Source organism: Odocoileus virginianus, chromosome 16, assembly GCF_023699985.2.
Source record: "Odocoileus virginianus isolate 20LAN1187 ecotype Illinois chromosome 16, Ovbor_1.2, whole genome shotgun sequence".
Lineage (NCBI taxonomy): Eukaryota > Metazoa > Chordata > Mammalia > Artiodactyla > Cervidae > Odocoileus > Odocoileus virginianus.
In genome coordinates, this window is record NC_069689.1 from 7,413,591 (window position 1) to 7,437,607 (window position 24,017).

Below are 24,017 nucleotides of genomic sequence, written 5' to 3' on the forward strand. Positions count from 1 at the left end.
GGACGGCCCTCACTTTGTCCTTTGGGGTGTGCACCACCGTCCTTTATTTGCACCCTCCTCATCTGCGCCCAAACCACGACCCCCATCCCGGACGTTGCTGGAAAGTACGGCCTGGCGACCCCCGACACCAGAGTAGAGCTAGACATGGGCCGTTAGTTCCGTGGCTTCCGACCTGCGGGCAGTGGGGCTGGGGCGGTGGGGGCGGGGGTGCGGGCGTCCGAGGGGAGCAGCGCCCCCTGCGGCGGGAGTGGCGGGGGGAGGTATTCCCGGGGGCGGGGGCGCGTAGTAGGGCCGCGCCCGCCCCAAGTAGGGTAGAGCCCTGATTTGTGCAGAAGGCAGCCTCTCCCCTGGGATCCGAGGAGCGCGGCGGCGGCGCACCGGTGGGAGGGGACCGCGGCGGTGACCTCAGGGGGCGCCCCACCCCCTGGCTCCGGAGACCCGGCGGGGCTCCGGCGAGGTGCGGCCGCGTTGCGGCGCCGGGTCCCGCTCTCCTGGCTCCGACCGAGGCGCTAGCGGAGCCCCCGCCGCCCGGCAGCCGGCCGCCGAGCGAGGCGCGCGCCGGGCCAGGGCGCTGACAGGAGGCGCCCTCCGCCGCCTTTAAATCCCGGGCGCCCCCGGGCCCCCCCCGCCCCACCCCGGGGAGCGGCCCCGCCCCCTCATGCATATGCAGGTACGCGGGTGACGAATGGGCGAGCGAGCTGTCAGTCTCGGCCCGAACTTGTCGGCTGCGGGCGAGCGCAGCGCGGGCGCGCAGAGCCGAGGCCCGGAGCGCCGCTGCCGCCGCCGCCGCCGCCGCCGCCGCCGCCGCCGCCGCCGGGAGGGAGCCGGATCGGGCCCGAGCGCCGCCGCCTGCGAGCCCGAGCGCCGCCGCCCCTGCGCGCCCGCCACCCGCGCCCGCGCGGCGCCGCCTCGACCCCGCCCGCCGCCGCCGCCGCCGCCTCTGCTGCTGCCGCTGCCGCCGGCGCTCAGAGGGCGGGCGGGCGCGCGGGCGCTGGGAGGCCGGGGCCCGGCGCGCAGGGGCGGCGGCAGCGGCGGGCCGGCGGGCGGGGTTGCGGCGGCTATGCGGGCGCGGGGCCGGGGGCGCCTGCCCCGGCGGCTGCTGCTGCTACTGGCGCTCTGCGTGCAGGTGAGCAGGGGCGCGGACGGGGCGCCTCGCGCCGCCCTCGGGGCCGGCGGCACCGCCCGCGGGCGCCGCGGTTCGGAAGCCCTCGGGGCGGCGCGGCGGGCGGGGGCGGGGCGCACGGCGGGCGACCCCGGCCCGCGCCTCCCCACGCTGTTCCTCCGCCTTATTTTTAGGTGGCGCGGCCCATGGGCTATTTCGAGCTGCAGCTGAGCGCGCTGCGGAACGCCAACGGGGAGCTGCTGAGCGGCGCCTGCTGCGACGGCGGCGGCCGAACGACGCGCGCGGGGGGCTGCGGCCACGACGAGTGCGACACGTACGTGCGCGTGTGCCTCAAGGAGTACCAGGCCAAGGTGACGCCCACGGGGCCCTGCAGCTACGGTCACGGCGCCACGCCCGTGCTGGGCGGCAACTCCTTCTACCTGCCGCCGGCGGGCGCCGCTGGGGACCGGGCGCGGGCGCGGGCCCGGGCCGGCGGCGACCAGGACCCCGGGCTCGTCGTCATCCCGTTCCAGTTCGCCTGGCCGGTAGGTGCTGCTTCTCCCGCGCTGCCCTCTCCGGGCGCCGGGTCTCCGGCCTCGCCCTGCCCGCCACCCTCCGGCCTCCAGGCCCCCCCCCGACCCCCGGGCACCTGCGGCCCCGGCTTCGCGGGCGAGCCGCGCGCGCCCGGGCCCGGCGGGGCGGGGCCGGCAGGGGGCGCCTGCTCCGGGGTCCGCGCCCGGCCACGTGGGCGCGCGCGGGGGGGGGGGGGTCGCGGCGCCTCGGGGTGGCCGCGGCCCGCGTGCGGGGCAGCTCGCGGCGTGTGCCAGCGTCGCCCTGCGCGTGTCTGTCTGGGTGCGGAGGCGCGGCCGGGAGCCTCGGGCCCGGGCAGGCCGCGCAGGCATGTGCGCCGCGCGTGCTGGGGCTGGTCCGGGACAGGCCCCGGCGGAGTCGCCCGGGCCCGTGGCCAGCCTGCGCCCGCCCTGCCGTTTCCTGGATGCCCGGGGGTGGGGGTGGGGGTGGGGGGGCTGCTCGGGCGGGGGGCCGAGGGATCTCGTGCTCGTGGGTTGGTGGCAGTCTTTGCCGCTGGTCCAGACACGGGGGACAAGACTCTAGGGGCCTTGGTGCGGTGATTCTCTGTTAAGCACCTTCCTGTCTTGCGTTTGGCGTTTTGTTTGTTCTTTCTGGAGAAGGGGCTTGAGGCCCGCCTGTCAGACAGGAGCTGTGGGCCTGAGAATGCTGGCAGGGATGCGGTCCATCTCAGTGGGCTGTCCAGGGTCCCGGTGGGTGGGGTCTGCGGCGGGCCAGGCCTGCTGCCCAATGTGGCCCGAAGCCTGGCCTCCCGGGTCTTTGTGCTGTGTGCAGGGAGCTGGGTGGGGGCAGGGAGGAGAGAGGCTCCTGCTAAGTGGGGTCTCAGGGTGCAGGGGCAGGTCCGGATAGCTGGGGTGTGTCTGTGTGTGGACAGTGCCCAGAGCAGGGAGCCAGGCTGTGACTGAGGGACTGTTCTTCTGACCAAGGACCTCTGGCTGGATCAGCCACTGGGAGGCCACAAGAGCATGTCCACCTGGGGCTGTGGTTCTGAAAGAGACTGGGGGTGGAGGCCAGGCTGAGGTTGGGCCCCCCTGCCCCGCTCCCCAGCTCTGAGCCCTGAGCTGGCATCTTCTCCGTATCCTGGGCCAGGAGGCCTCACCCGCTACCCCCTCCCCCTGCTTCCTGACCCCTGGCCACAGCCCTGCCCCCATGTGCCTGGGGCCTCTGCAGTCTCCCTGGACCCCCAGGCCGCAGGTGGGGAGTGTGTCCCTGGGGTGGAACAGGCGGGAGGCAGGGGCAGGCTGGGAGGCCCCGGGCGCTGGGATGAGCCCAGCCCCCTCGCCCCCGCAGCGGGCGGCAGGCAGGTCTGAGCAGGGCCCACAGCCTGTCATCTGCGCTTGGGCCGGGGCCAGCGCGGTTCGAAATCGCTACCTGAGGATGTGTTTTCTGCTCGAGTTGGCAGCCGTGGGCGTGGGGGCAGGGAGGCCTTGCAGGAATGTGGCGGGCTGACGCGTGTCCCTCGCGCTCTCGGTCCCACTGGCCGGCCGGGTGTGGAATGGGACGGGGCAGGCCCGGGTCTCCCAGGCAGGGGCCTGCAGACCGGGGGCAGGTGCTGGGCGCACCCGGGAGGGGCGGGTGGCCCAGCCCCCAGTGGGGTGGGGCAGCGGGGTGGCTGTGCATTTGGAGGGCTGCTCTGATCTCCCCCTCCCCACGGATAGCGTGGCCTGGCTGCCGGGCCCGTGGCCCGTGTGGTGATGCCAGTGCCCTGGTATTTCTGCTCGGCCGGCAGGGGCCCTGTGGCTCCACCACCTCTGCCTCCTGCAAGTCCAGCTCCATTCCATGAGCTGGGGCGAGTTTGGAACACGGTGCGCCCACTATGCCCCTGGGGATGGAGGTGGGGGCTGGGCCCTGCCTCAGCAGCGTCACGGGAGAGGGCGGGGCGTGGGGGCTTCTGTCCAGGACCCTGGAGCAGGTCGTGTGAGCAGGGTCTTGGAGACGGCTGGGGGGCCCAAGAGTGTGGGGAGCCGGCCTGCGCCTCACCCTGGCTTTGGAGAGGGCGGACGGGGAGCTACTTTGGGCTCTGCACTCTCCAGCCCTTCCAGTGAGACTCAGCCAGCCCTGACCCCTGACCCCCGACTGCCTTCTCACTCTATCCCGGTGGCCCAGGCAAGGCTGGGTGACTCTCTGCACCCATTCCTGGCCTCACGGGCTCCGGAGTGCCTGTGCTGTCTGCTCTCTTGTGGTTTCAGGTTGGACTTTGGCTCAGCCTTCTGGAGAGAGGTGTGTCCAGGGTCTTGGGTGAGGGGAGGTGAGGGCAGTCTGGGTGTGGGGCTTCCCATCCTCTCCTGATCCCCCGACGGATGCCCCCACGTGTCCTGTTGGCCCCTCAGGAGATGGATGATACCCTGTTGGCCCTGGCGGCTGGCCCATAGCCAGCAGGGTGGAGGCCATGTTTGATCATGTGTGTGTGTGTGTGTGTGTGTGTGCCCTCCCTGGATGTGCCAGTGGCTGGTGGGGTTCACAGGGGCCTGGGGGGCCTGGCTGATGGAGGCACGGTGTGGCCCTGGGGGCCTCCCGCTGACGGAGGGCCTGCTGCCCAGCCGGAGGCCATGCCTGCCTCCTTGGCTCACATTCTGGTTCCAACACCCCAGGACCTGGCCCCATCCTGGTGTGTGCAGTGTGGGTTTGCGGGTGACTGCTGGCCCGGGTGGGCCGGAATGTGAGGAGAACCAGGAGCCGGAGCCCCTTAGGAGGTGCTCCGCGCTCGGGGGCGTGGGGGGGCTGGGGCCAGTCAAAGGCCTGCATGTCCAAGGGCGAGGCCTGGTGGGATGCGAACACTGGCATGAGCCCCCTTGCCCAGGTGGGCTGGGGTCTGCCCCTGGGGGCTGCCTTTGACGGTGTGAGACGGCGTCTTCCATGTGCCCCCTGCCCCCCGAGGAGCTGCGGCTGGTGTGGGGTGAAGGCGGCCCCGGCCCTTCCCCACGCAGTTCCTTGGGCAGCTGCCTCTTTTGTACGTGGGTGGGGCTCACCTTCCCCCAGGGTGCCAGGGGCCCGGGGTCCTGCTCAGGGCGGTGCTCACCTGCCTCGGATGTCAGGGGTCTTGGCCCAGGTGTTGGTAGTGGGGCTGCAGGGTGGGGCTCTTGGGCAAAGAGGGGCCCCAGATGGGCAGTGCCAGCCGGTGGGCACTCAGAGATGGGCTGGAGCTTTGTCCCTGGGCCCCACGGGGGCGGGGCTGAGAGCAAGGCTTCACTGTGGGGAGGGGGGGGTTGTTGGGGGGTCTGGGCAGGGGCTTCTGGAGGGGTTGTGGCTTCCGGGAACCCTCCCAAGGGGTTGTGTCTGGGTTAGGGCAGCCTGGACCAGTGAGGGGCTCCTTGGTGGAGACAAATGCTTGTAATCCTCAGGCCTGAGCTGAGCCAGGGTCCGCGGCCCCAGGCCCCGTCACACACTCTACTGTGACCGGGGTCCGTCTGATCTTCGACTCTGTGGTCCTCCCCGGTGTGTGTGATGAGGTGCTGGCAGGCCGCGGGCTGCTGGCTGCGGTGGGCTGGTTGGGCACGCTCAGGCACGGCCTGGCTGGTCCCCGGTGTGGCACGTGGGCGTCCGGGTTCCCGTGGGGAAGGCCTGCGGTTCAGTCCTCCTCCCATGCCCCCACCCCCAGGCCCAGCAGCTTGGGGGGAGGTGACCCCCCCCCAGTCCTTCACGGGGACAATGGAGGCAGAGACCTGGGCCTCTGCGAAGCTCAGGTTTCAGGAAACGTATCTTCGCTGAGAGCTCCTGGCGCCGGCGTCCCGCTCTGCTTCACGGGGGGCCAGGCTCGGATGCGGGGTCTGCGGGAGAGGAAGCAGGTGGGGCCCGCTGACCTGGGCTTTGCGGTCAGTGCTGCCTCCTGGGCCTGGGGTGCCCTGGGCCGGGCTGCCTTGGGCCCCGTGTTCGCCCTGTGCCATTGGGGCTGGCCTGTCATCCTTTCTAGGGGTTGGACCGCAGGTCGGGACCTGGCCTTGGGGGTGGGCCAGGAGGAGCCGCAGTCGGGATGGGGTTCTGGTGCAGGCAGGTCGGGGTGGGCTTTCTGGAAGAGGGACTGGGTCCAGCAGGTTGGGGGGCCTCTCAAGGTCAGGCAGGCTTGCAGCCCGTCTGCGCCTGGCCAGGGGGCCTCCTGTTCTGCAGGGACAGGCCCAGATGGCCCGCGGCCCACGAGGCTTGGCCCTGGGACAGAAGGCTGGTCTTTGCAGAGAGGAGACTGAGTCCTGGAGGCCAGCCGGGAGGAGGCAGAGGCCCGGCCCGCGCCCCGCCCCCCAGCTCAGGTTCTCCCCGGGTGCCTCCCTGCCGCCCAGGTGCAGGAGCCCAGCTGGCGGGCGGCGGGTCCCTTGTGGGTGGGCGGGCGGGCGGGCGCACGTCCCCGCGGGGGCAGGTAACCGGAGCCCCGGGTGCTGGCGAAGGTGGTGGTAACCCTACCTGGGTGGCTGGCGTGGGGTTTCCTGGGAGCTGGGAGGAGCTCCATGCTTCCCGAAGTGCAGGTGCCGGGAGGTGGGCTTTGACGCCCCGTGGGCTGGGCACCTTGGGGCCGGGGTGCTCCTCTGCCTGCCCTGCACCCCACCCCGCCCCCTCCCACACTCACTCACACCCACCTGGCAGCTACCCACTCTGCTTAGCGCTGGCACCATAGTTGGCACAGGGGCCAGTGGCCCCGCAGTCTGACCCTGAGACCTGTTTCCCTCATCACTGCTATTCCAGCTGAAGGCCCTGCCTTGTGGTCCGCCTGTCTGGGACACTTCCTCCCGAGCACCCTCCCCAAGGCCTGCCCTAACTGCCTTTACTGCTTCACACCCATCCACCGGGACAGGTTCCTGTCCTTAGGGGCAGGCCTATGCCTGGATGGGTGGGTAGATAGATGGATGGGTGGGTGGATGGATGGTGGGTGGGTGTATGGATGGGTGGATGTTGGATGAATGGGTGGATGGGTGGATGGATGGATGGATGGGTGGATGTTGGGTGAATGGATGGGTGGGTGGGTGGGGGATGGATGGGTAGATGGATGGATGTTGGATGGATGGATGGATGGGTGGGTGGGTGGATGGATGGATGGGTGGGTGGGTGGATGGGTGGGTGGGTGGATGGATGGGTGGATGTTGGATGAATGGGTGGGTGGGTGGGTGGATGGATGGATGAGTGAAGTGAGTGCTTGCTGGGGAGGAGCTGGGTGCTGCAGCCGCACCGGGAGTGGACTGACCTCGGGAAGGCTGGCCCGACGGGTCATTCCAGGCAGAGGGAGGGCGTCGATTGTGTGCAAGGGCTCGGTGGCAGGGGGTGTGCTGGGTGCCTGTGGGGAGCACGGGAGCTGTGGGCAGCCCCAGGAAGGCTCTGAGCAGTGGAGGAGATGTGGACAGAGCTCTGAGGTTCTTTGGGGCTCCTGTGGACGGGGGAATGGAGGCCCCAGTGGCTGCTGGGGACCCTTGAAGGAGGTGGGCAGCCTGGGCCGGGTCTGCTGGCCTGGCGGCGGGCGCTGACAGCAGGGGGCAGGGGTTTCGGGGTCCCTTGGGGGTGGGATTCAGAACCTGGGGTCGGCACCCTGGGGGTAGGGTTTAGAGGGCTGGACGATGGCGTTTTCTTTCCTGCCCATCTTCTCTGCTGGGGGTGAGGTGTTGGGGTCACCCGGGGGTGCTGGGAGGCAGCTGCTGGGGTGGGGGGGCTCTGGGCAGCATCAGCGGCAGAGGTGAGGGTGGGCACGTGTGCCTTGGGCCCTGAGGCCGGTCACTGGGGGGCAGGAAGCTGGAGGCGTGGGCCAGGGTGGGAGGAGGGCCCCCGAGGGGCTCTGCATGGACGGCGGGGCTCTGGGGGAGCTGGCCGTGCCTGGGGGGGCGGGCGAGGTGGGTGCTGGGCTCAGGCGCCGGCAGGAGGCCACGGGGCTGGGGAGATGGGGCGCTGAGGGTGCAAGGGGGGGCCCCGGGCGGCTGTGGCTCACGCTGGGGCTGGTGGTCAGCGCACTCAGAGCTGGTCCCATGTGGTGAGGGTGTGGAGCCATGGTGGGGGCCTGGACGAGGGTCGGCAGGGAGACCTGGGCAGGGTGGGGGAGGGCAGAGGGTGGTCCTGGGCTGCCCCGGGATGTGACCCTGTCACTCACTGAATCCCTCACCTGGGGCACCGGGCCAGACGGTGGGGGCAGTGAGCGCTGAGGCCGCCTCCGGCAGTGCCTGGGCCTCAGTTTCCCCATCTGTGAAGTGGGGCCACTTTTCCTGAACCTTCCCTGGGAGCTTCCCTGTGGCTCAGCTGGTGGAGAATCCGCCTGCAGTGCGGGAGACCTGGGTTCCGTCCCTGGGTTGGGAACGTCCCCTGGAGAAGGGAATGGCTACCCACTCCAGGATTCTGGCCTGGAGACTTCCATGGACCATCTAGTCCACGGGGTCACAAAGGGTCAGACACGCCTGAGTGACGTTCCCTTTTGCTGTGAGCTCGCCGTGTCCCGCGGGCAGCTCCAATGCTTGGGCCTCCCAGGTCGCCCCCGTGGCCTGGTGACTGGGCATCGACCCTCCCGGCGGCTCGGAGGACCCTGGGCTTCGTGACCTCCTCTGGCCCCAGCCCCCCCCGGGGGCCTCAGGCTGAGGCCGCTCAGCTGTGCCCGCCCTCTGCCGCTGCCCCATGCGGCTCGCTCTGTCTCCTCTGCACACTGACCTCCATCCTCACCCGGTCTGGCTGGCCAGCGGGCTGCAGGAGCCAGGAGTCCAGGCCCCTGAGCCTCTGTGACCTGGAGGGGCCTCGTCCCCGCTCAGGGGGGCATCTCGGGGTCTGAGCCAAGATGGAGGAGGGGGCCGGGCCGGGCTGGGGTGGGCGGGGAAGCCTGACCCACCCTCCCTGCGTCCACAGCGCTCCTTCACCCTCATCGTGGAGGCCTGGGACTGGGACAACGACACCACCCCGGATGGTGAGTCAGCCCCTGGGGGTCCCCAGGGGGCTGCCTGCAGGGACGCAGGTAGCCGGGCTCCTGGGGCGGAGGGCACACGGCAGGGAGCCGCCTCCGCCCCGCGGGGCTCTGGGTCCCCTCTTGGCCTGGCCACCAGGATGCGCCACTGCGCTCGGGACGTGCTTGTGCTGCCTGTGTTCTGACGGGGCGTGGGGGGGGCCGCACCTGGGCCGCCCCAGCTCTCCTGTGACCTCCTGCTGATACCCAGACCCCGGGCCGGTCTTCTGGGTCCCAGCCGTGGCTCAGTGGGGTGGGTCACCACTGAGAGCGCTCTCTGGCTGCATGGGCCCCTCTCTGCCCTGGTGAAAGGCTTGGTGGGCCTCCCTGGAGGCTCTGATGCTGGCTGGCCCGCCTTGCACGGAGTCCGCAGGGCCTGTGGTGATGGGCAGAGGTTCCCCGCGGACAGGCAGGGAGCAGCAAGTGCCAACAGCCCAGGGCCCGTGGGCAGGGGAGGGGTAGCCATGAGGTCAGAGGGCCAGGGTCAGCTCGCGGAGGCCGCGTGGCCCCTGTGAGGACACCAGCTTCTTCTCCGAGGCGGGTTGCTCAGCATGCCGCCTGGAGGGCGGGTTGCAGGGCCAGGGTGGAGACAGGTGGGGAGATTTGGGTGGCAGTTGGGGTGCTGGGACCAGGGATGGCCTGCGGGGTGGGCGGGGTTCTCATCACCCTGAAGGTCGAGGCCTGGGGCCCGCTGACCGGGTAGCCGCAGGGCAGAGAGGCTGTTAATGGGGATGGGCTGGAGCACGGGGTGGACGCGCTGCGTCTGGGCAGCGTCAGGTGGGCAGCTGGATGCTGGGTTAGACTGAGCCGGGTCCCAGCAGTGGAGATGCTGTGGGAATGCAGGAGGGGCAGCTGGGGAGCCGGGTGGGAGCGGGCCCGGGCCGCCTGGGACGGCAGGTTCCCCAAAGGAGAGCGAGGCCCTTGGGAAGGGCCTGGCTGTACCTGCAGCTGCGGGGTGAAGGTCTTTAGCCTTTTATTGCACCGTCTCCTGAACCGGTACCGGTGTGTAGGGAGACCCCCGTGACCTGGTTGCCAGTTCCAGCCATGGAGCAGCTTGGCTTGAAGGGAGGCCCAGCCCTCGGGCTGCGGGGTCCGTGGTCTCGGGCTCAGGGAGGCTCGTCTAGAGACAGGGCAGCAGTGAGTGCTGTGGTTCCTGCCGGGAGCAGGGGCGGGGGTGGCCGTAACTGCAGCGGGAGAGGCATTCGGAGCCCGGCGCAGGACGGGGCCGTGAGGGGCAGGGCAGACTGCGGGGAGCAGGCGGGAGGCCCCGGCCCTGTGCTTCCTTCAGGGCCGGCCGAGGCCCTGCTGGTCCCGGCTCTGGCCCCAGGCCGCAGGGCCGGATGTCTCCTCGGGCCATGTGCCTCGGGGGGGTGGTGGCCATGCCGGCTGACTGCTGCTCCCCCTCCAAGAGGAGCTGCTGATCGATCGGGTGTCTCACGCGGGCATGATCAACCCCGAGGACCGCTGGAAGAGCCTGCGCTTCAGCGGCCACGTGGCGCACCTGGAGCTGCAGATCCGCGTGCGCTGCGACGAGAACTACTACAGCGCTGGCTGCAACAAGTTCTGCCGGCCCCGCAACGACTTCTTCGGCCACTACACTTGCGACCAGTACGGGAACAAGGCCTGCATGGACGGCTGGATGGGCACAGAGTGCAAGGAGGGTGAGCGGGGTGGGGCGCCGGGGGGCATCGTGGAGGACGCGGGGGGCGGGCCGTGCGGAGGGTGGGGGCCACACGGGGGGCCCGGGTGGGCTGGGTGCGGGTGTCGTGGACGCGGGGGGCCGCCCCCAGAGCCTGTGTCACGCCCGCGGGGTGCTGTGTGGCCGCTGCAGGGGCGTCTTTGCTTTCTCTGTTTGCAGCCGTGTGTAAACAAGGATGCAACCTGCTCCATGGGGGCTGCTCCGTGCCAGGAGAGTGCAGGTGAGTGCCTGGCGCCAGCTCCTCTCTGCCTCCCAAGCGCCCACACTCGCTTCCACGCAGGGCCGGCTGCACACGGCCGACGTGAGTGGGGCGGGCCCTGCTCCTGTGTGTCTCGCCTTGGGTGCAGGCCGCACGTGCCCTTAGTGTGCCCATGGCACGGGGCAGGGCCACTTCACGTCACGCACCTCGGGTGGGCTGGTCTGGGCCAAGAGCCACCCCAGGGCAGGAGTGCGCGGCCCAGGCGGTGCACGGTGGTGCTCATCACGGGTTGGGGGCGGGAGATGCCCAGGGGCCAGGGGGAGCCTCCGGAAGAGAAGAGGGCTGCTGTGAGCTTTGGAGCTGAACAAAGTGGAGTGCAAAGACCGGAGCAACTGCCGAGTGGGGGAGCTAGGATGCCCCGCAGGGATGGGCCGGGAGGCAGAGGCTGCTGTTCGCTGGGGGTGGGGGTGTGAGGGCCACCGCTGCGGGCATCCTAGGGTAGGAGAGTGGGGCTCAAGGGCCCTGAGCCTTCGGTACCCTGAGCCACTGACGCAAGGCGGCCCCAGGCACAGCGGGCAGGAGAGAGCAGCTGCTGACGTGGAAGTGACGTCCGCCCTGCCTGGGTTTGTGGGGGGAAGCCTGGCCCGAGATGCACGTGGGCCCTGTGCGTGCAGGCGGGGTGGGTGGGTCTGGGGGGCGCCGGTCGGGGCTCCTGCTGCTGCAGGTGGACAATAAGGAGCTGGCGGGGGCTCAGAGGGAGCCAGAGAGCCAGGGCTCCGGGCACCGGACCTTGGTTGAGGGGGCAGTGGAATCGCTGCTGCCTTGGGCGGGGTCGGGTTGAGAGGGGAGGAGCAGGGGCCAGAAGGAGTGGGGGGCGGCTGAGAGGATGGCTGGGGGTTGGGGGACAGCTGTGGAGAGGCTCTCTACAGGGCGGGAGCCAGGTGGGCGCTGGGTGCTTGCCGATAGCCTGGGAGCTGGGCCTCGGGGACCAGGCGGGCGCCCTCGGGGCCAAAGCCCTTTGGGGGGGCTGCCAGTTGACAGAGGAGCAGGGCATGAGGGAAGCCTCCTCCCCACCTTGGGTCTGACTCCTCACGTTCCCCCCTAGAGAGTGGGGTGCATTTTCTGATAAGGACCCCGGGCAGGGAAGTTTGGTAGCTGCCCCGCTGACTCTGGCCGGGAGGGCGGTGCTTGGGAGCCAGGATTGAGGGACCTTCTGCTCATCCAGCAGTGGCGGTGGCCTGGGAGGGAGTCAGTGGAGCGAACCCTCCAGTCCCGGGCAGGGAAGTGGGCAGGTTGCCCCGGGGGCCTGGCGTTGGGAGGGAGAGGTGTGTCTAGAGCTTCACCCGCCCGGCCATTCCATCTCCCGGGTTTGAGCTGAGCTGAGTGGTTGTCTCAGAGCAGTGGGGCTGAGAGGTGCTCGGGGCCCTGGCCCAGGGCGGGCTCCCGTCTTGAGGGGCAGGCGCCCCCAGAGCACCCCCCGTGTGGGAGAAGGGGTGCAGGGCTGCTCTCCGCCTGGGGCAGGCCTCTCCTGCAGCCTTGCCCTCTGACCCTGGCATGAGCCCTGGAGTCTGGCAGACGTGCCCCTGCCGGGCTGTGAGTGGTGGGGCTGGGACCCCGAGCTCTTGGTGCTGAGCCGTTGGCCCTGGGTGGGTGGGAGGCTGGTGTTGCACTGCCTGTGTGGGCCCTGCGGGGAGGCGTTGGGGGACGCAGGGCTCCCCGGACAGGGCCCTAGGTGAGCCCCGCTCGCCTTCCTCTGGCCCCGTGGGTGAGGCCCAGCTGCTGCCCGTGGCTCCGGGCTCAGGTTTCAGGACAACCCCCACCGGATGCCGCGGAGATGGCCGTGCCTTCCTGCCGCCTCCTCCCCGAGCTGCTGGAGCCGCAAGCCAGGAAAGCCAGGGCCGTGGGGGCCTGCAGAGGTGGCCCCACCCAGGGCTGAGAGCACGCCCGGGGGACCCCTCTCACCTGGAGGGGGGCCTGGGTGGGGGTGTGGGGCCCGGGTCGGCGCCCCTCTCTGTGTGCATCCAGCCGGCCGACTCCCTCTCGGCAGCCTCAGTTCCCTGTCTTGCAACGCTGGCGTCCCTTCTGGGTGCTGGGGGGTCGGCGGCAGCCCAGGAAGGGCCGTGCCTTTTCCCTTTTACAAAAATAAATCCATGTGACGGATGGTGGTGTGGACGTCACCCCATCCCGCGGGACCCTTGAGTGCTCGGAGGGGTCCCCTGGGGGCCCCATCCAGGTGGGCGCCCGGGCGTTTAGCACAGGGCGCTGGCCTCTCTCCCTGAGGCTCTGGGCCCTCGGAGGGGCCGTGCTGACGGCCGGGGTGTCCCCCTGCACCTCCTCCTCAAGGACTCTCCGGAGAGAATGCTGGCCCACAGCGCGGGCAGGGCCGGGCCCCGGGGTCACGGCCTGAGAGCCCAGAGGTCTCTCGAGGCCAGGGAGCGGGCGACTCCTCCCAGGCCAGGAAGTGCCCTGGATCTGGCCTCTCACGGGGCTGGCCTGGGACAGCCCATGGGCCTCAGCGTCCCTGTCTGTGAGACGCGCCCCTACTGGGGCCTCGTGGAGAGAGAGTGACTGCCCCTGAGTCACAGGTAAGGTCGTGGGCTGTGCCCAGGGTTCCCGGCAGCAGGAGGCCTGTGCCCACTGGCCTGCCGGCCCTGGCAGCACCTGGCCCTTTCGTTCCCGGGGTCCCAACAGAGCCTTCCTTGCCTGGCGCCTTCTCTGGGGGCCCCGCTCCGGCTGTGTCCCAAAATAGCTCCCGGAGGAGTGACTGGACAGCTGCGGCTGACCGTGTGCGGCCAGCGGCCGGGACTGCCCGTGACATTCGGGCGGGGCTGCTCCAGTTCAAAGGCTGCAGCCGCTGGCCCCGGGGGCCACGTGACGCTGCGCCATGTCCCTGCGCCACCTTGGGCGTGGCCCCGGCTTGCGGGGTGTGCAGTCACATGTGGGGTCTCCCAGCTCTTTGCCTTCCCCAGGTGCAGCTACGGCTGGCAGGGGAGGTTCTGTGACGAGTGCGTCCCGTACCCGGGCTGCGTGCATGGCAGCTGCGTGGAGCCCTGGCAGTGCACCTGTGAGACCAACTGGGGCGGCCTGCTGTGCAACAAAGGTGCGCCGGGGGCAGGGGCCGGCGGCCTGCCACGGGAGGGCAGGCGTGAGGGCTGAGGCCCGTCCCCTGAGCACCCCGTCTGCCCCCAGACCTGAACTACTGTGGCAGCCACCGCCCCTGCACCAACGGGGGCACGTGCATCAACGCGGAGCCCGACCAGTACCGCTGCGCCTGCCCTGAGGGCTACTCGGGCAAGAACTGTGAGCGGGGTATGTCGGGGCGGCCACGGCTGGGCCCGCTCCTCTGGCCTGAGCGTGGCAGGGACTGCGGTGGGGGAGCCCTTGTGGAAGGTGGGGGCCTGGCCGCCACACCCACCCCTGTGGTTCTCCACGCAGCCGAGCACGCCTGCGCCTCCAACCCCTGTGCCAACGGGGGCTCCTGCCACGAGGTTCCCTCAGGCTTCGAGTGCCACTGCCCATCGGGCTGGAGTGGGCCCACCTGTGCGCTGGGTGAGAGCCCACTCCGGGGCATCTGGGGACCCCAGCCTGCATCCCGGGGCTCAGGGGGGCAGGGGCGAGGCGGCCCATCCCCGAGGGAGGGGAAGACCTGGGCGCGCACACTCCTTCCTGAGGGCTGGCTGCCCCCTCCTCCCCCTGGACTCTCCGCAGACATCGACGAGTGTGCCTCCAACCCCTGTGCAGCGGGGGGCACGTGCGTGGACCAGGTGGACGGCTTTGAGTGCGTGTGTCCGGAGCAGTGGGTGGGGGCCACCTGCCAGTTGGGTAAGGGGTCCCGCGGGCCGGGCGCGTGTGCATGGCTGTGCGCTGCGCTTGTGGCGGCTGCTGCGTGTGCTGCCGGGGCTGCGGGCCCATCGCCCCCTTGTCTCGTTCACAGACGCCAATGAGTGTGAAGGGAAGCCGTGCCTTAATGCTTTTTCTTGCAAAAACCTGATTGGTGGCTATTACTGTGATTGCCTCCCGGGCTGGAAGGGCGCCAACTGCCACATCAGTCAGTATGGGTGGGCGGGCCGCAGGGGGCAGGGCTGGGGGGCAGGGAGGGCCCACTGTGACCCACGCTTCTGCCCACAGACGTCAACGACTGTCGGGGCCAGTGTCAGCACGGCGGCACCTGCAAGGTGAGGGCCTGCACACTCGGGGCGCGGTGGAGGGGAGCGGACATTGGACTGCAGGTGCCTGAGGGCGGCTGCGGGGGGCTCAACCCCCGCTCTGCTCCCTTCTAGGACCTGGTGAACGGCTACCAGTGCGTGTGTCCACGGGGCTTTGGGGGCCGGCACTGCGAGCACCAGCTGGATGAGTGTGCCAGCGACCCCTGCCACGGCGGCCTCTGCGAGGATCTGATCGACGGTTTCCGCTGCCACTGCCCCCAGGGCTTCTCAGGGCCACTCTGCGAGGTGAGGTCCACGTGTGCTGCCTGCCCCTCGGTCCCAGCGACTGCCACGGGTGGCCCATTGAGTGGCCAGGAGGGGCCGCGGTGGGGGTTGGCCCTGCAGATTTTCGCAGGCTCCATACTAGACCGAAATCCCGGCCCCAGAGTCCTGGCTGCCTGGCTGGGCAGGGCCAGGGGAGAGGCCCAGGATCCCAGCTTGTCAGGACCAGTCCCTCCTGGTAGGGTTGCTGGGAGGCCTGGCAGGTCTGCTGGCTACCCTCTGCCTTGGTTAATTCTCACTGCGGATGCAGGGCAGGTGGCCTTGATGGGGTGGAGTCTGCGGGCCCCTGAAAGAGGGTCCCTGGGGTGGGCTGGGGGTGTCACACTCACGTCCGACGAGGAGAGGCTCACGCTTCCAACCTCGCTGACCTGCTCTGTCTTTACCTGGGAGAGGAGTGGGCCGCGGGGTGTGAGCACCAGGTTCTGTCTTGTGACCTGGAGCCTGGGATGGTTCTTCAGAAGGGCCCACAGCTGGACCGGGAGCCGGCCTTCCTGCCAGGGGAGGGGCGAAGGCCGGATGCCGTTCCGGGAGGCCGCGGAAGAGGGCTGCCCCGGGGCGGGGCGGGGCGGGGGCGGGGCCTGGCCTGCCCAGGTGTTTCCGTCTGGCCAGGGGTCCAGACGGACGGGCTGAGCTGGGCTGTCCTCCAGGCTCCAGCTGCAGAGGCCTGGTTGTCTGGTCTGAGTGGGGCCTGGGTCTCGGGGACTGCTCGTAGGGACGTGAGCCCTGGCCCATCGTCCGGTGCCAGCAGCACCCTCATGGCTGCTCCCACCCCACAGGTGGACATCGACTTCTGTGAGCCAAGCCCCTGCCAGAACGGGGCCCGGTGCTACAACCTGGAGGGGGACTACTACTGCGCCTGCCCAGACGACATGGGCGGCAAGAATTGCTCCGAGCCCCGGGCGCCCTGTCCTGGTGGGGCCTGCAGGGGTGGGTGTGGTGGGCGTGGCCTACAGGAGCGGGTGCATTGGGCGGGGGCTTGTGGGCGGGGCCTGCAGGAGTGTGTGCAGTGGGTGGGGCTGTAGAGGTGAGTGTGTTGTGGGCGGGGTCGGCAAGGGTGGGTACGGTAGGCGGGGCCTGCAGGGGTCGCTGCAGCAGGGGCGGGGCCTAAAGGGATGGGTGCAGTGTGGTCTGGGCCCGAAGGAGTGGGGTTGCAGGGAGAGGTGGGGCGAGGGGTGGCCATGTTCTGCAAAGGTAGGGCTGACCCCTTTTGTCTCTGTGGCAGTGGTCGATGGCTGCGGGTTCGAGGCGGGGACCAGGGTGGCCGGCATGGGCCCCTCTGGCGTGTGCGGCCCCCACGGACATTGCATCAGCCAGCCCGGGGGCAATTTCTCCTGTGTCTGCGACAGCGGCTTTACGGGCACCTACTGCCACGAGAGTGAGTGGCCGTGGAGCAGGGCCGGGAGGGGGCCGGGCCGCCTGGGGCCACAGCTCACGCTCGCCTCCCGCAGACATCGATGACTGCCTGGGCCAGCCGTGCCGCAACGGGGGCACCTGCATCGACGAGGTGGACGCCTTCCGCTGCTTCTGCCCCAGCGGCTGGGAGGGCGAGCTCTGTGACACCAGTGAGTGGGCCGCACTGCCCCACCCTTGGCCGTAGGGCCTGTGCTTCCGAGTGCTGAGCGTGCCACACGCCACACCCCACCCAGGCACCGGCCCGGCCAGCTCCAGTGTTGAGCCACTGACTGGGACAACACGTGGGGGGTGGGGGGCAGAGGAGTACACACTCTCCCTCCCCGCCCTTCTGTCTCTCCCTGGCCCACCCCCGGTGCCGCCTCCTCCGGGCAGCCCTCCCTGAACGCCGGGGACCCCCGCTGACCGGCGTCCTCGCCCCCAGATCCCAACGACTGCCTCCCCGATCCCTGCCACAGCCGCGGTCGCTGCTTCGACTTGGTCAACGACTTCTACTGCGTGTGCGATGATGGCTGGAAGGGCAAGACGTGCCACTCGCGTGAGTGCCCGCCGCGCCCTGCCCCCCGGGGCTGCACGGGGACTGCACTGCCTGCCGGGGTGCCGCCCGCAGCTCCGGGCACCCCCTGAGTGGCCGTGTGCCCGCAGGTGAGTTCCAGTGTGACGCCTACACCTGCAGCAACGGCGGCACGTGCTACGACAGTGGGGATGCCTTCCGCTGCGCCTGCCCCCCAGGCTGGAAGGGCAGCACCTGCACTGTTGGTGAGGAGGCCCCGGGGCTGCCCCGCTGTCTGAGCCGGGGTGTGGGGTGGGGCCCTGGGGCTGCCCTGCTATCTGGGCTGAGGTGTGGGGACCCGGGGCTGCCCCACTGCCTGAGCCGAGGTGTGCGCTGAGGCCCCGGGGCTGCCCCGCTGTCTGAGCCGAGGTGTGGGGCCCTGGGGCTGCCCCGCTGTCTGAGCCGAGGTGTGGGGACCCGGGGCTGCCCCGCTGTCTGAGCTGAGGCTGGGGTGGGGACCCCGGGTCTGCCCCACTGTCTGAGCCGAGGTGTGGGGCCCTGGGGCTGCCCCGCTGTCTGAGCCGAGGCTGGGTTGGGGACCCCAGGTCCGCCCTGCTGTTTAAGCTGAGGTGTGGGGATCCCGAGTCTGCCCCGCTGTCTGGACTGAGCTGTGGGGTGGGGACCCTGGGTCTGCCTGGCTCGGGTGAGAGCGCTTCCTTCTCTTCCTGCTACCTCACCTCTGACCCTTTTGCAGCCAAGAACAGCAGCTGCCTGCCCAACCCCTGTGTGAACGGGGGTACCTGCGTGGGCAGTGGGGACTCCTTCTCCTGCATCTGCCGGGATGGCTGGGAGGGCCGCACCTGCACCCACAGTGAGCTCGGGGGGGAGGGGGCCATGAGGGTGGGGCTGTGGACATGGGCTGGCATGGGCCCACCCTGTCCCCTGCTTCCTGGTCCTGTCCCCCGCCAACTCTGCCCCATTGACCCACCCCTTGCGCTTGACTGCGGAAGCCCAGTTGAAGCCCTCTGACTTTCCCGAGCTTCCTCCTGCCGGCCACTGTCCTCACACACCCCACTCTCCGAGCGGACCTCCAGGATGGGCTGTCCTCCCAGAGCCGACCTGGCCCTGCAGCCTCCAGCCTGGGCACAGTGGGCTGGTGTAGACAGTGCGGAGTCTGTCTGCCCTTCCCGCCACCTGGGGCACCCCCGACCCAACACGGACAGGTGCCCAGGTGGGAAATGCCAGGCTCACCGTCCCCTCTCTCCTCAAATGCAGATACCAACGACTGCAACCCCCTGCCCTGGTGAGTGGCGGTGATGGGCTGGCCTGCCCCAGGCGCCCGACCCCTGGTCACGGGCCAGCTGAGGGGCTGGCCTGCCCCGGGCCCCCTGACCCTCGCCCTCTCCCCTGCAGCTACAACGGTGGCGTCTGCGTGGATGGCGTCAACTGGTTCCGCTGCGAGTGTGCACCTGGCTTTGCGGGTCCCGACTGCCGCATCAGTGAGGGGCTGGGGCCCCCACCCCGGGTGGGCGGGTCTGTGGGGTCCCCGCTCTTGGAGCTGTTGGGGTCATTTGCGTTTGTGGACCTCGGGGCGCAGTGTGGTCACAGCCATGTCCCGCCTCAGTCTGAGCCTCAGTTCTCCTGTCTGCATCCTGCCAGCATTGGCTGGGGGGCACCCCGCCAGGGGCAGACCTAGGTTGGGTTGGCTGTTGGCTCCCAGAGGCAGATGGTGACAGTGAGGCGGCCTCAGGCCCAGCTGAGAGGCCCCACGGGGCCCCCCAAGGCCTGGCTGGCCGGGGCTGCTCTTCCCGCTTGGGCCCTGCTGCCCAAACCGTCGCCTCGCTGACCCTGCGCCTGGCTCCTCTCCCGCAGACATCGACGAGTGCCAGTCCTCGCCCTGTGCCTATGGGGCCACGTGTGTGGACGAAATCAACGGCTACCGCTGCAGCTGTCCGCCCGGCCGATCTGGCCTGCGGTGCCAGGAGGGTAGGTGGGGGATGCCACCGGCAAGGCCACGCCTGGGCTGGGGTGTCCGGGGGAGCCTGGCCTTCATGGTGCCCCACCTCTCCTGCCCGCAGTGATCGTGTTTGGGAGGTCCTGCTGGTCGCAGGGCGTGCCCTTCCCTCACGGGAGCTCCTGGGTGGAAGACTGCAATAGCTGCCGCTGCCTGGACGGCCGCCGGGACTGCAGCAAGGTGTGGGATCTGTCCGCCCACCCTGCCGGGTCTGATGCCTCTGAGCCCTGGGCCTGGGGTCCCCGTCATTCACCCCCAACCCTGTTGCTCACCCTGGGAGGGTACAGGAGGGGAGGGGGACGGGTGAGCCTGGTCCCAGAAGACGTGGGCCACCCTGCTCTGCTGGGGGTCCTTCACTGGGGGGGCCCTGGGGGGGTAGGGGGTGCCCTACCCGCGGACTCATGATCAGCGGTGTGTTTCTCCCCGCGTGGTGCTGTGTGTCTGCGGGTCCCATCCGTGTGCCCCCCAGGTGTGGTGCGGCCAGAAGCCCTGCCTGCTGGCTGGCCGGCCGGACGCCCTGAGCGCCCAGTGCCCGCCGGGGCAGCAGTGCCTGGAGAAGGCCCCGGGCCAGTGCCTGCAGCCGCCCTGCGCGGCCTGGGGGGCGTGTGGAGCGGAGGAGCATGTGCTGCCCAGCACCCCGTGCCAGCCGCGCTCCGGCCACCTGGACAACAACTGTGCCCGCCTCACCCTGCGCTTCAACCGCGACCAGGTGCCCCAGGTGAGCGGCCCGCCCCGGTGGACACCGCCAAGGGCAGCAGGGCCCTGACCGCTGGCCTCCTTCCTGTGGTCACTCAGACGGCTCGAGACCCCTGCTGGCCGCCTGGCCCCCTGGGGTCAGGGAGGCTGGGAGCCTGTCTGCATGTGGTCGGATAAGAAGAAGCGTTGGGCTCAGGGGTGGCTAGGAGGGGCCGGCCCGGGCCGAGATGCCCGCTTTTCCAATTGTTCCCGGGACCTGGGCTGCAGGCGGCCTTCCTGGGAGGCCAGGGCCAGCCCGCGGCTCCGTGCGCATTCTCACCCCACCCTCATCTGTGCCCGTAAGGTCTTCTAGTTTCAGTACCGGCCCTGCCAATGGAGGCCATCTGGGTTCTGGGTGGGACTGAGGACCGGCATGGGAAGCCAGGGCCCCTGCTCCCCCAGACAGGCCGTCGGGGGTGTCCCGCCACGCGCTGAGTGGTAGACACCCTCAGGGCCCCGGTCACTGACCCCCGCTCACCCCGCCTGTCCATCAGGGCACCACCGTGGGCGCCATCTGCTCTGGGATCCGTGCTCTGCCAGCCACGAGGGCCGTGGCCCGGGACCGCCTGCTTGTGCTGCTCTGTGACCGGCCGCTCTCAGAGGCCAGCGCGGTGGAGGTGGCCATGGTGAGTATGGTCGGTGGGCGGCCGCCTTTGTTCCGCACCCACCCCCCACCCCCCAGGGTTCCTAGATGGGCTGTCAGTCGGCACCTCTGGGGTCGGGCGAGGCTGTGGCTCGGGACGTGCGGGGAGGGAAGGGGGACGGGCAGGGTGGTTTCTTGGGGAGCCGGTGCTGGCGTGGCAGGGGCTGGCTACTGGAGGCGAGTTGGGCTAGCATCAGGGCAGCGGAGGGTTTGTGGCCCCCTCAGGACTCCGGGCGTGGCCGGCTGGGGCTGGGACCCCCCTGAAGGGCTGAGGGGCAGCGGCATCTGTGGGAGTGCAGACTGGGCCACGGCCACCTCCCCACGGCCTGCCCAGCATAGGGTGCCCCAGCCTGTGCCAGAGTCGTCCTCCAGGCCCCCCAGGGCCCCGGTCCCACAGCCCCTGGCGCTGCTCCAGGACGGCGAGCAGTGAGGCTGCAGTGCCCCCGCCCCCCTTGCCGCTGCCCGGGACCTGCTGGCCGGGGCGGGAGTCTTGCACTCCCTGGGGCTGCAGGCAGGGCCAGGCCCACTGTCCCAGCTGCCGCCGCAGTGGATGGGGGAGCAGTCACAGGCCCCCACTGCCCAGCTGCATGTGCAGGCAGCCCTTCAGCACTGTTCTCTGCCACAGTCCTTCAGCCCGGCCCGGGACCTGCCAGACAGCAGCCTGATCCAGAGCGCGGCGCACGCCATCGTGGCCGCTATCACGCAGCGGGGGAACAGCTCGCTGCTGCTGGCCGTCACCGAGGTCAAGGTGGAGACTGTCATCGTGGGCAGGTCCTCCACCGGTGAGCGGGAGGGGCACGCTGCTTGGGCCCAGGGCCAGCGGGTGGGGTTCCTTCAGGCTCACAGGGGCGGGGCTGTGGCATCTGGCACTTGCCGGAGAAGGTTTCCCAGCCCTCCCCACCTCCCAGCCCCAATCCTGGGGCCCTGCCCATCCCCATGGGCCGAAGGACCGGGCGTCCAGCCCCCTAACGGTACCCCCGCCCCAGGTCTGCTGGTGATGGTGCTGTGCGGCGTATTCAGCGTGCTGTGTCTGGCGTGCGTGGTCGTCTGCGTGTGGTGGACCCGCAAGCGCAGGAAAGAGCGGGAGAGGAGCCGCCTGCCGCGGGAGGAGGGTCCCAACAACCAGTGGGCCCCGCTCAACCCCATCCGCAACCCCATCGAGCGGCCGGGTGGCCCCGGCGGCCCCAAGGACACGCTGTTCCCCTGCAAGAACTTCACGCCACCCCCACGCAGGGTGGGCGAGGCGCTGCCCGGGCCGGCGGGCGGCGGGGATGACGAGGAGGACGAGGAGCCGGGCCGTGGGGAGGACGAGTCCCCCGAGGCGGAGAAGTTCCTCGCGCACAAGTTCACCAAAGACCCCGGCCGTTCGCCTGGGCGGCCGGCCCGCTGGGCCTCGGGCCCCAAGGTGGACAACCGCGCGGTTGGGGGCGTCAGCGCTGCCCGCCGCGCCAGCCGGGAGTAGGACAGAGGCCACCTGCCGGGCCGGGGCTCGGGACCCCTCGCTGGGCGCCAGGCCGCCCACCGGACCACAAGAGGCCGCGGCCGTGTGCATAGTTTCTTTATTTTGTGTAAAAAAGAAAAAACACCAAAAGCAAAAAAAACAAATGTTTATTTTCTACGTTTCTTTAGCCTTGTATAAATTATTCGATAACTGTCAGGCGGAAAACAACGGAGTATTCTTGGAGAGTTGCTATTTTTGTAACGTTCCCGTGTGCTGCACATGTGCGTGTGGCAGGAGACAGTGAGGGGATGTGTCCTCCCCAGGTCCGTAGACGTTCGTCCCAGAGGTGGTGCGCTGTTTACAGAATCTTCCTTTATTCCTCATCTGGGTTGGCCGTGGCTCCAGGCCAAAGAGCCAGTGGGACCCATGGCGTCCGGCGTGGCCTGCAGCTGGCAGTGGGACCCACGGCGTCCAGCGGGGCCCATAGTTGTCGGGGGGCGCCTGCGGTTGTAGTGGGGCTGGAGGTCGCCAGTGGGGCCCGTGGCGGTTGGTGTGGCCTGAGACCGCGGGCAGACCCGCCCCTCCGGCCCGCCAGCCTCGCCCGCTCTGCCCGCAAAGCTCGCTCCAGAGATCTCTCAACTGTGCTTTCAGAAGTGCCCTTCCTGACTGCTCCGTCCCCTGGGGCGGCGGCAGTGCTGACGCTTGTGACAAGTGCCTTCTCACGGACTCTCCCTCGCGACTGGCAACGTCTGCCGCGGGCACTGGCTGCTGCCCACCTGCCGGCCCCAGCCGCCCCTCCTCGTGAAAGTGCATTTCTGTACATATGTACATATTAAATGAATCACTCTGTATATTTGATTTAGTAACTTAAACGTTTTGGCCTCCCTTGTTCTTCAGGTGCTGTTCCTTTGTTATGCAGAGCGGGACAGGGACAGGGAAGCGCGGGGCGGGGTGTGGGCCACACGGGGAACCCTTACCCTGGGGTCCCCTGGGGTCCCCCACGTCTGTGAACACATGGGTATCCAGCGGTTGACAGATGCCTTCTTGGAAATGGGGCGATGGAGGCGCTTTGCCTCCGGTCTGAGCTGGAACACGTGGAAAGAGTTTTGTCAGTGGTGTAAAGTTGCTTAGCAATGAGGAGCTGTCAGGATTTCAAGGAATGAGATCCAAGCTTGACAGCCCAAGGGTGAGGCTGTGCGTGGCTCCTGGCTCCGAAGGCTGGGCAAATCGGGCCTCAGCCCGGCGGCCTCGGGGCGGTGGGCCGGGCTGGCTCTGTGCCCGTCGGTGAGGCTGCTCACTGTCACGGTTTACGCCAGCTCATGCTCGCAGAGCACTCGCTGCCACCAGAAAGATCGCCAGCTTCCAGCCTCCTTTTCCACTGTGTTTATGTAAGTCGGGACTCCAGGTGCCTGGGAGAAACCACGTCAGCGCCTTTTGTCCTGGAGCTCTCTACTCCTTGTGAGTGAGTGCCCAAGCCGGCCGGCAGACAGACCGCAGCCCAGACCCTGGCCCATGGGGGCCCCAGGAGCAGAGCTGTCGGGCCTGGTGGGCTGCCTGGGCTCCCCTCGGACGCCCAGACCCAGAGCACAAATCCTGTTTGCTGGGTGTTTTCAAGCAAGACTCTGCTGAGCGGATTTGAAAAGAAACGAGCGGAGTTTCTAGAAATGACAAAGTGCTGCTTCCAAACTGAAACCTGAATGCCACTCTGACGCTGCTGAAGAAAGAAGAGCTTGGAGGAGGAGCCTCTTGTGCTGTGAGGAGGTCGGGGAAGAGTGATCCTGAACCACCTAGACCGGAGGGCAGGGCAGGGCTGGGCTGGCGATCAGAGCCCGGCAGGGTGTCCCTGGAGGCGGGCGTGCAGACAGGGGCCAGCGGCGCAGAGGGCTGGCCGCTCCTGGCCATCAGGACGTGGCCCTGCGCAGTGCCAGTGGCCCCCCACATTCTGGGGGGACCCTGTGACCTTGATGGGTCTGGGGGGCTCACAGGACACTGCTGGCTTTGGGGAGGCTGCACGCCTGCATGTGGACATGCACGTGCAGCCTGCCCACCCTCCCCGCCTGCTGCCAGCTCCCTTCCCTACTCAGGCCTGGCCTGGGTGGCCTGATGCCCGGTCGGGTAGGGACAGGCCTGTCCACATGCCTCTCCAGGCCCAGCTCAGACCGCCGGCTGCACGGGCACCCCCTCCCGGACGGTGGGGCTCGTTCTCACCCGCAGCGTGGCCTCCGCTGATCCCAGTCGGGCTGTGAACAGCAGCCCGGACGGCACGGCCCCTGCCCCCAGGGAGGCCCGTGCCCTGCCGGCCCCGTCCTCCGCT

At 69.6% G+C, this 24,017-nt stretch overlaps 1 protein-coding gene across 2 annotated transcripts; it reads left to right on the forward strand.

Annotated features, from left to right (window-relative positions):
* Positions 1-989: 989 nt before the first annotated feature.
* On the forward strand, positions 990-22,575 carry JAG2 (jagged canonical Notch ligand 2). Of its 2 annotated transcripts, XM_070477703.1 has the most exons (26): positions 990-1,126; positions 1,297-1,647; positions 8,489-8,546; positions 9,992-10,243; positions 10,441-10,501; positions 13,450-13,580; positions 13,670-13,789; positions 13,916-14,029; positions 14,189-14,302; positions 14,415-14,528; positions 14,609-14,655; positions 14,761-14,931; positions 15,744-15,894; positions 16,190-16,342; positions 16,416-16,529; positions 16,802-16,915; positions 17,023-17,136; positions 17,625-17,741; positions 18,146-18,173; positions 18,284-18,369; positions 18,743-18,856; positions 18,949-19,064; positions 19,354-19,602; positions 20,114-20,245; positions 20,888-21,044; positions 21,249-22,575. In XM_070477703.1, the coding sequence occupies exons 1-26, from the start codon at positions 1,061-1,063 to the stop codon at positions 21,722-21,724; spliced, it is 3,720 nt and encodes a 1,239-aa protein (XP_070333804.1). In that variant the 5' UTR covers positions 990-1,060; the 3' UTR covers positions 21,725-22,575. The 2 variants fall into 2 exon arrangements, with proteins under 2 accessions (XP_070333804.1, XP_070333805.1); XM_070477704.1 differs by lacking the exon at positions 14,415-14,528 and having other exon boundaries at positions 991-1,126.
* Positions 22,576-24,017: the final 1,442 nt, after the last annotated feature.

Excerpts from the sequence above, each read along its gene's own strand:
- JAG2 (XM_070477703.1), top strand. The coding sequence starts at position 1,061 with ATGCGGGCGCGGGGCCGGGGGCGCCTGCCCCGGCGGCTGCTGCTGCTA. Across the intron at positions 16,343-16,415 it reads GGGCACCTACTGCCACGAGA|ACATCGATGACTGCCTGGGC; the intron begins GTGAGTGGCCGT and ends CGCCTCCCGCAG. Across the intron at positions 17,137-17,624 it reads GGGCAGCACCTGCACTGTTG|CCAAGAACAGCAGCTGCCTG; the intron begins GTGAGGAGGCCC and ends ACCCTTTTGCAG.